Genomic DNA, 9,992 nt, shown 5'->3' with positions numbered 1-9,992 from the left:
GGCAAATACTGCGTAGCAACGGTAAGACGTGAAGCCGAGAGCACTAAGTGCATACCAGGATTTATAGGTGAACTTTACAGGGCGTTTTACTACAACCTGGGAGATGATTCATTTTTATACGTAGCCTGTTACACTGCGGGGCCGCTCCAGCCGGTTAATGTTCAACGCGGGCCGGGCTGAGCGGTGGGCGCCGGCCCGCGGCCGGGGAAGGGGCTGCGGCCATCGGCCTCGCCACGGCCCCTCAGCCGCTGGATTTGAGGGGGAAAACCTCAAAAAAAGGTCAAACATCAGGAGAGACTGAAAGGCGATCACATCCCGCCATTCCGATCAGGCGTGGGTTTCACCGTCGGGGTCTGTGCATGGCCAGTCTCTGCCAAAGCCTCTGGAGCATCCCTCTCGTTTGCGGGCAGCGGCTACAGAGCACAGCCCGCACAGCGCTCTGTGTGTGTGTGTGCGCACATGTGTCTGTGTCTCGGTGTGTAAAATACCCACGTGTGCGCAAGAGATACTCCTGTGTGCGTTACACGTGTATGTGTGCGTGTGAGCGCGGGAGTGAACCTGAGACGCCTCCCCGCTGCACCCCGGCTTGGTGGGGAGCCACGCTGGGCCGGGGCAGGGTCTCTCCCACACTCGCACACTCTTTGCACACTTGCGCACACACAGGGACACACACAGGGCTCACAGAGCTCCTTCCTCAGCGCCGTGCCGCGCCGCCCGGGCAGGCGGCTGACTCCAAAGGGTGCCCAGGTCTTCGTCACTGCCGGTGGGATACTGGCCAGTTTGTGGCTTTTTTTTTTTTTTCTTTTTTTTTTTTTTTTTTTTTTTTAATACTTTTTTTTTCTTTTTCTCCTGGTATTGGGTTGTCCATCAGCCGCGTCCATATCCCGTTCCCGATGGGAACCCAGCCCCGCGAATTGCGCCTCTCGCCCAAAACTCCCAGGGATATGCCATTGTAGAGTCGCGGCCGCGCAGGGCCTGCCGAGCCGCCCCCTCCCCGCATGGGTCCGGCCCCGGCTCTCGCCGAAGCGGTGCCGCGGGACCTGTCCCCACCTGGGTGACGCTGCCTCCCTCCCGTGGGGCTGCAGACCCTGAGGCCCCGCTCGCACGCTGCCACCGCCGGGCTGCGCCGCCAGAGCTGCCGGGCACGGGCTGGTGGCGACCCTGCGAGGCGGCGGGGCCGGGGTCGGGCCGGTGGCCCCCCCGCGCCGTCACAGCCCGCCCTCCGAGAAGGCAGGCTCGGCTCGGATCCCTCCGTGGCTGCGGCAGCGTTTGCCCTGCCCCGCCTGGCTCCGCGGCGGGGGGAGCGACCCCCACTGCCCCCTGCGCTTCGGGGCGGGCGCGGGGTGGTCACAGCCGCAAGGGAGAAAGCGACCAAACAAGCCACCCCCATCCCCGAAATCACGGATCCACCAGAGGGACGTTCGTCGAGCACCGCCAGAGAGCTGGCTCCCTGCGCAGGGGCGCGGAGCACCGGCTCCCTTCTGCCCGCTCCCGTCCCACGGATCTGCCTGGCACAAGTGGGGCCAAAGTCCCGAAAAGCGGCTTCAAATGCCTTTCTTTTTTTTCATTAAAAACTCCCAACAAAACAAAATACACACACGAAAAACAACAACAACACCCCAAACAGCAACAAAAAAAATCCCTTGTAGCTTGAAATTTGCACGTTAGAGTTTATTTTATTTCTCTTCTCTTCCTCTCTTAGAAGTAGTTGCAGGAAGCCGGAGAAATTAATTCCAAAAGGGGTTTGCATTTAAAAAACTTCAGATTTAGCAATCAATTAGTCCGGCATTGTATGGAGCTCTGAAGGTGTAAATCCTTCCAAGTTTCTGGATTATTGACTGTTACGCTCTATCGGGTGCCTAATATCCAGACCTACACATGTAATACCAAAGCAGACATTTAGCAAGGTAAATTATACGTCCCGAAAAAGCGTTTTAGCGCCAGCGCAGTGAGCCGGTCCCCTGTCCTCCCTCCTTGTCTTAAGCCGGCATGTGAGACCCCCCCGCCACCCCACTCGCACACCCCCCGCAACCCCGTCCGCGGCGGCGGGGGAAGGCGGGCTGAAAACCTGCAAATACCTTCGCCTCCGCTCCAAAACGGAGCATTATTGAAATAAAAAAAATTGCCCCGCTAAACGCCGCTTTATTGAAGGAAAAAAACCCCTAACAACAAACTCTTCCCCGGGCTCAGATGTCAGCTATTTTTCAAAGGAAGTTATTTCCCTCCAAAAATGCTAATGAGTGTCTAAGGGGGAAAAAAAAATCTTTTATTTTATAGGTAGAAACAACTGTACAGGTATGTAAAGATCGGTATCTCTCTGGTTTGGGAAAGTACACGCGGATGAGCGCGCACGTACGAAAAACAAAGCAAGGAGAGGAGAACGGGAAGCCCAGACAATACCCAAAAGGAGATACATCCATATCTGCGCGTCGTTTTGACCTTTGCGGGGCGAGGCACTCCCCTGTGACGGCCGGGGACTCGGGCACGCCGCCGGGGTTCAAAGTGCGGGAAGACACCGTCCGAAAACAAAAGAACGGAGCCGGGCCGGGACACGGCCCCGGGGCGCCAGCGCGGGGAGAGGGAGCCCGGGGAGCCCCGGTCCCGGCTGGAAGGGGCGCGCTCCCGGCTCCGCGGCCGCAGCTCCGATCGGGGGGCGGTCGGGGCCGCGGGGGCCAGCGGGACTGTGGATTGGGATGTGGATTGGCGTGTGGATTGGGAGGCAGACGGCGCTGCCCGCTCGCACGCCCGGCGCGGGGGGTTGCGCAGCAGGCGGCCTGAATCGGCCTTTCCGAGGGGCGAGGGGGCTGCGAGGGGGTGTGAGCCCCTTGTCTAACCACTCTCCCCCCTGCTTCTGCAAATAGGTGTTTTGCAAATTCCCCATTTCGTTGTGGCTTTTTCTCCCCCTCTTGGCGGCCTCCATTGTTCCAGGTTCACACTGCCACCGCCGATAAGGCGAAGGAAAGCCCCCGGAAAAAAAAAAAAAATGAAAGAAAAGAAACCCCACCACGACCCAAGATTTTGATTTACGACCTAATCAAAACACTATATCTTTGGTCAAGTGGCGCAGAAAAATGATGACCCTCAAGGCTTCAGCTAGGGGGAGAAAGAAATTCAGACTACTCTCGGAGTGATTTATGTCCTCTCTGAGCGGTCACGTTGATTTTTCATCGTTTGAGCCATTACACAGTAGAGCGAAAAACTCTGATCCAATTTTTTTTTTTTGGTCCGGAATCGGTATATATTATTCTTCTAAATGTACATGCGTATACTATGTGCTATATATCTACTATTTCTCCACTCACACAGAGATTCTACACATGTATATACCGATAACCGATATTTTATATGTACATATATTTATATTTATAAAAGAGGACTATAAATAACCAAAGCCGCCGAGAAGAAACGAGAGCCGAGAAAAGCGTGTAAAATACCGTGCCGATACCCGCAGCGATCCGCTCGCTGATTTCCAAGCCCGTCCCGCCGAGAGGGTTTGGGCAGAAAAGCTCTCTCGTTTCTCCGGCTCCCCTGATCCCCGAGGGGGCTCCCGGGCTGCCAGCCCTTCGCCGCCGTCACCCTCAGACCTTTCGCCCGCAGCCCGGTGAGGAAGAGGAAGAGAAGAAGGAGGAAGGGGACATTTTTGGCAGCCCCTGGCACTCACCCGGGTGAGGTGTTGACACGGTGCGGAAAAACCGAGGGGAGCGGCGCTGGGTTGGGAAGGCGGCGAGGCCGGACAGGCAGGGGGGGCCTCCCGCCTCCCCCCCGTCCCAAGCACCGAGGTTCTTTCTCTCCACCGACCCCCTGGCAAGAACACACAGAGGAAAAGAAAATAGAAAGTCGCGTGAAATATTAAAATAATTTTAAAACCCCCAACCTTACAACAAAATAAGACAGAGAAAAAAGAATCTAATAAAAATGTGATGAGGAAGAAAAAAAGGGGATAAAGAAAATAAAAATAAGGGGCGTTAAAAGAAAATTTAAACATGAGGGGGGGAAAAGTGGAGGCTGGGGTTTGCCCACGCTGCAAATGGACCCACGGGACAGTACCCTGATTTCGTGTGGGGGAAGCATTTTCCTCGTGGGAAAGCGCAGGGCGCTGACCTCTCCCCTCTCCCTCTCTTCTCTGCTCCTCTTCCCGTCTAAGCGCTGGGGGGAAGGAGCCCCTCCGCCGTGTCCGCCCGCCCCCGGGCTACCTCGGCCGCTCCTCCCGACCTCACAAAGGCGCGCAACGAGCGCGCAAAGGCCGCTCAAGGATTACGCTCGCTCTCACCGCGTGGAGTTTCCTCCCTGCCGTCCCCTGCGCCCCTCGCCAGTTTACGCGCCTGCGGAATTTCTTCGTGTCTCGATATTCCCTCCGGATCCTGCGGCTGCCCACCCTCTCGGCAGCCCCTCCTCGCCCGCCCGGGGTGTGAGCCGATGGGAGGGCCGAGCAGCAATTCATCTTGATTTGTTTCAATTGTCTGGCGATGGCAAAGTTATAATCCTGTATAATTTCACGAACAAGCAGGTTGAGAATGAATGGGTCAATATTATTTAAAACAAAACACACGAGAGCACGACCTTTCCCTTCAACGACGTGTTGCAGCACGAAGTCGCAGGAAACTCGGGCTAACCTCTCACCCCCCGCTCCACGGGGCTGCGGTTATTTTGGGCTGCTCTTTGTTTCTCTTCATGTCTGAAAGGGGGATTTGGAAATAGAAATGTAATATTACATGAAGATCTGCCCGCTGAAGGGAGAGAAGGTGAGCGCAGGGGGCGGCAAAGGGGACAGATTATTTTGAACGGGAGCAGTTTGTTTGCAAGCTGGCTTTTTAATTTTTTTTCCCACTCCCTTTTCTTTAATGTAATAAAAGCTTCTTTCACAGCAGGACAAATTTAGGCTCGAGATACAGCAGCTTTGTGACAGGTAATTCTCGAGTCCAGCGATGTCAAATAATCCATTTTCTCAGGGCTGTGCGGGGAAATAAAAGGACCCAAGGGGTATACGTCCCATGTTTCTCTAGTATGCAACGTTAGAGCGAGGGATTTTTTTTTTTTTTTTAACGCGGAAAAAAAAGCGCCAGCATTTATTTGCATTGCAAAAGTACTACCCCGCGTTGCCAGAGAACGAGATCCAGTGTCAACTATCAGTCAATCATTGCAGACTAGTTGCTACTGCGCAGCTTGGCTCAGTAAATAAAAAATTCCAGACAGTACTGTATGCTGTATATTTTACTCCCATGAAATAAAACACATTTTTTTCATGTTTGCTGAAAAGTAAAACAATAATATTGTACGAAATGTTATACACAGGGCATGTTTTACATTGCAATATCAGAAACATCATTGCATCCACCAGAGGTACTATTCTAAAACTGATATTCACACAATTTTTTTTTAATAATTATATGTTAGAAACATACAGTGTCGCATTTAGTATATACATTCCCTTGCTCGCAAGCGAAAGAATCCTAATCGCTTCTGTGTAGCATGCTTTATTTTAAAGCCCAACCTTTTAAAAACACTGTTGTGATATTACTAACAACTGCTTTTATAAAATTAATTTGACATTTCGATATATATACATCCTTTCAGTCATTTTTATGTTAACAATGCTAAACTTAAAAAATAACAAGCTTATAGTAACATTAAAATGTCATATCATATCCAGTCAAACATTTGTCCATATATATATATATATATATGTCCTTGTAACTGTTGAAATACTCTTAATGAAAGAAAGATCTCCGAATCTGTAGGAGGTCCTTTGAAAACAAAGGAACTATCTTATTTCAGTGGTTTCCTCTTTTTTTTTTCTCCTCTCTCTCTCTCTTTCTCTCTCTCTTCCTCTCTGCCTCTGATTTTTCCTCCTTTCTCTTTCTCTCTAGTGCCCATTACTTTCTAGTGAAATTCTCAGTCTCTGCGGGAAATGGGGAGGAATTCCCACGCAGTTTCCTACTTGGATGCTTCACACGGGTCTGTCCACCGCGTACTGGCAAGCGCTCAGGTTGGAAGCGGGGTTCTGCACACTGGCATAGCCAAAACTGGAGTGCTGCTTGGCTTTAAGTCTCAGACTCGCCAAGCTCGAGTTACATGTGTCCCTATAAACATACGGAGGTGTTGGAGGAGCATAAGGACAGGCTGGCGTTGGCACTGCAGAATTCAGGGAGGGATTGCTCAAGTTGTTCAAGTTATTCAGGCTGTTGAGGCTGGAGCCGGGCACCCCGGTGACTGCAGAAGGTACCATGCTTGAAGACATACTCATGGAGGATATGGAGTTTGGAGGGGAGAACATGCTCTGAGAAGACAGAGGGTTGACATTCATGGAGTTGAAAAAAGGAAAGCTTTTGGTGGAGAGGGAAGCGGAGGTGAGGCCCTTGGCTGCCCAGTTGTTGTACGAGTAGCCGGGGTACATGTCATCGTAGGGCTGCATGAGGCCGTTAAACTGCGGGCCGAAGCCGTTTTTGCAAAGCTCGGCTTGCTGGTTCCTTTCTCTCTTTCTCCATTTGGCTCTGCGGTTCTTGAACCAAACCTTTGGAAACGGGGGGAGAGGGAGGGAGGGAGGGAGATGCGAGTTAGTCAGGAACCACCACCACCACCACTGCAGCCCTTTGCAGGTTCTCGGGGCAACAGCCGAGCCTGTCCATATAGAAGTTATATATAAAGATTTGTACGAATGTATATATATATGAATATATATCTCCATGTATAGGTTCACCTTCTCCTCTGCTCTGGGCCAGGGTGTGCTGCCGGGACAGCCGAACATCCTCGGGGCCACTTGGGTTTAGCAAGGCAGATTCATGGCTGCATAATTCCACCCTCACCACGGTCCCCCACTCCCCCCCCAGCACCCCCCCCCCCCCCCCCGCAGCCCTCCACATAATTTGTGATGCTCTAATTCTCTCCACAGAGGCCAACGCTTCCTTCTTATTCTCTCCCTTTTCTCCTGCCTCCCACCCCTTAATTTCTCTTATGGGTTTTTTCCCCCCCTTCTCTTCTCTCTTGGCTTTTTCTGTACTGAAGCCACCCAGGAAAAATACAAAAGTGCAAAAGTGAGAGTAAAATGCCTGGAAACCCGCGGAATATTTAAGGCAATGGTACGAGAAAGGAGGGGGAAGCCAGCAACTAATAAATCCTGGCTTCAGTTTGTTAAAACTACAAGTTCCTCTAGCGTGAAAGCTTCCAGAACCGAAAACCACTTTCTAAACAAACACGTTTCACTGCTCTTTGGAAAAAGAAAAAAAGGGAAAAAGGAAAAAAGAAGGGAAAAAAAATCACCATTTAACAAAGTGCTAAATGAGATCTAAGGGACCCTCCCCGCGCAGACAATGGGAAAAGCGTGCCCTTTCCCAATCCACATCTGGGTGTCTGACCCGTCGGGCAGCCGCCAGCAGCCGCCTTACCGTGTGTATTGAAACCACCCGGGGGTGTTTGCGGTAACCCCCACCCTGGTCGAGCTGGGCGGCGGCCGCCCGGGTGCCCCGCGGGGACGGGCCCGTCTGGAGGCACCGCGCGGACCGATACAAAAACTTCCGCGGAAGCCGCACCGCGACCGGCAGCGCTCCGTGCCCCGGGAGGCACCGGGCTCGGCTCTCGCCGCGTGGCTGCCCCGGCGCCAACACCGCCGGCCCGGGGCTGATAGCCGGCCCCGCTCCCTGCCGCCCCCGGTTCTCACTGTTTCGCTTTCCTCAAGCCACCTCGGGGAGAGGATTTGTGTGGGATTTCCGAAAATCTGAAGGTTCGCCTGCTTATAGGCTTCTTTTTGTGTGTGTCTGTGTGTGCTGGGATTTGTCGTTTTTCTTTTTTCCCCCCAGCGCGGTGTTTGCAGGCGAGCAGGATCCGGCCGCGGTATCTCTGCAGCGCCGCGATGGTCCCATAAATCTCAGAGGGGGGTAGAGGGTGGAGAGAGACGCTCGTCGAATTGTGAAACCCAAAGAAATAGAAAATGCAAGGAAGGGCACGTTGGGAGTGCCTCTGAGTGAAGCAAAAGCTCTTGTGTATTTTACATCTTTTTCTTATTAGAGACAGCGCAGGTTGCAGCCTGTTCCAAGTTGCTTTCTTGGCTAATGTTTTTATTAGCGTTTCGATCAAAAGGAGAGAGACACATTGCACGGTGAGGGTGAAACGTGCAGCAAACCATATTTCAGAGACACAGAGAGAGATCCCAATCTGTCTCGCTTTGACAGAAATGTCCTGCTCTGCCCTGCTTTTGTGCAAAGGCTCTGGACTTTACATACAAGCCGAAATCGAAAGCAGCTGCAAATATTTGAGCCCTCCTTCCCATTCCCAGCCCACCCTGACCCCCGCTGCTCCGAGCCGGGGTGCCGTGTCAGGACTTACCCTAACCCTGGCCTCGGTGAGGTTGGTCCAGACGGCGATCTCCTCCCGGGTGGACATGTCCGGGTAGCGATTCCGCTGGAAGGTGGCCTCCAGCTCCTGCAACTGCTGGCTGGTGAAGTGAGTCCGCTGCCGCCGCTGCCTCTTCTTCTTGGAGGGGTCCTCGGACCCCGCATCTTCATTCTTGCTCTGTTGGCTCTTATCCTTTTCTGTAAGTGGGGGAAACAAAAAAAAACAAGGCGGAAAACGAGGGCGCCTCAGCCTCCTCAGCCTCCTCTCCAGCGGCTGGGGAAAAGCGTGTCCCCAGCGCTGCTGGATCCCGCAGACTGCCCCGAACGCGACTCGCTGCTGTAATGATTAACCCGCGCCGGCCTCCCGCCGCTGCGGCTCCTCCGCGCCCCGCGGACACCCACGGGCGGCTCCTCCCGGTGGAGCAGCCACGGCCGGGGCAGCGGGACGGAGCCGCCTCTCGGTATGCAAGCTTTCTGCCTATGTGCATCCGTAATATTCTCCCGTCTGCATACACGTAATTCGTTTTATTTGCTTACCTACACCCGTGTTATTCGCCCGCCTGTAACGATATTCTTTGTCCGTATATACCCCTATTTGTCCGTCTATATCGGGATTACTCGCCCATGAAATCCCACGTTATTTGCCGATCTGTATCCATGTAACTCGCCTATCAGTACACATGCTACTCGCCTATCCTTACACATGTCATTATTCTCCTCTACGCCGACACACAGACACCGCACGCGAAAAACCACGAAACGCATCTCGGCTCGGGTGCGGGACGCTCCCGGGCAGAGGGGTGGCGGCGCATCGCGGTCCGCGGGGCTGCCAGCCGGGCCGGAGCAGGACAGGGCTGCGGGGCGCCCGTCGGGCCGGGGTCCCTGCCTCTCACCCCCTCTTACCTGCGGCCTCGGGGCTGGAGGTGTCGGAGATGGTGTGCACCTCCAGCCGGTGCTTGGCAGACTCCAGGGAGGAACGCGCCTGCCCCGGCGCCAGCGCCGTCGCCATGGCCAGCGCGGGCTGGTGGTGATGGCAGGATGATGAAGAGGAGGAGGAGGAGGAAGGTGAGGAGGAGCACAGCTTATTCCCGGCTCCCAGGCGCTCCAGGCTTAACGGGTCCTTCATGCAGTTCATCGGCAAAAGGACGCCAAAGTCTACGTGCGCGCCTGGGGGGTCGATAGGAGAAGGTGTGCGTGTGTCTGTAGGTGTCGGTACGTGTAGGAGGGTCCGCGCAGCGCCCCCTCCGCGGACGCGGAGCAGCCCCGCGGCTCCGGGGGTCAGGGCTGCCGGCCGGGGAGCCGCTCCGGGGCGAGAGACGTTCGACTAGAGCCCGGGAGGCACGGCGAGCCTCGAAGCCCCCGCCGCCCGGGGGGGCGAGGCGGCGGCGACAGGAGAGCGGGCGAGTCCGGTCCTGTAAGAGCCGTCACGGCGACACGGCAGCTCCCCGGCCGGCGGCCCCCGGCCCGCCGCGGGGCTCCGCGGGGCGGGGGCGGCGAGGCGCGGCGGCGCTCCGCGGGGCGCTCCTCTCCGCTGCCCGCGCATGGACCCGCGCCGCGGCCGGCCCCGCACAGCATCAGCTCAGCCGCTTCCCTCTTGGCCTGACATCTTAAACCGGCGGCGGCCTTCCCCGCGCCGCACGTCACCCGCCACGCCCCGCCACGCCC

At 55.0% G+C, this 9,992-nt stretch overlaps 1 protein-coding gene across 1 annotated transcript; it reads right to left on the bottom strand.

Annotated features, from left to right (window-relative positions):
- Window positions 1–5,119: 5,119 nt before the first annotated feature.
- Window positions 5,120–9,693, bottom strand: PITX2 (paired like homeodomain 2). The gene is made up of 3 exons (XM_071432695.1): window positions 9,231–9,693; window positions 8,320–8,525; window positions 5,120–6,511 (listed from the first exon to the last, which is right to left on the bottom strand). The coding sequence occupies exons 1-3, from the start codon at window positions 9,460–9,462 to the stop codon at window positions 5,948–5,950; spliced, it is 1,002 nt and encodes a 333-aa protein (XP_071288796.1). The 5' UTR covers window positions 9,463–9,693; the 3' UTR covers window positions 5,120–5,947.
- Between the last annotated feature and the right edge of the window lie 299 nt (window positions 9,694–9,992).

This window comes from Agelaius tricolor, unplaced genomic scaffold (genome assembly GCF_023055355.1).
Source record: "Agelaius tricolor isolate 1412-34295 unplaced genomic scaffold, bAgeTri1.0.p SCAF_8, whole genome shotgun sequence".
Classification (NCBI taxonomy): domain Eukaryota; kingdom Metazoa; phylum Chordata; class Aves; order Passeriformes; family Icteridae; genus Agelaius; species Agelaius tricolor.
The sequence above is the reverse complement of the archived record's forward strand: the minus strand, read 5'-3'. Positions and strand labels throughout refer to the sequence as shown.

What these genes read in the sequence shown, in the direction of transcription:
- PITX2 (XM_071432695.1), bottom strand. Translation starts at nt 9,462, where the DNA reads ATGAACTGCATGAAGGACCCGTTAAGCCTGGAGCGCCTGGGAGCCGGG. An exon ending in CTCCAGCCCCGAGGCCGCAG is followed by an intron (nt 8,526 to 9,230) that starts GTAAGAGGGGGT and finishes CCCCACTTACAG; the next exon opens with AAAAGGATAAGAGCCAACAG. An exon ending in TCACCGAGGCCAGGGTTAGG is followed by an intron (nt 6,512 to 8,319) that starts GTAAGTCCTGAC and finishes CCGTTTCCAAAG; the next exon opens with GTTTGGTTCAAGAACCGCAG.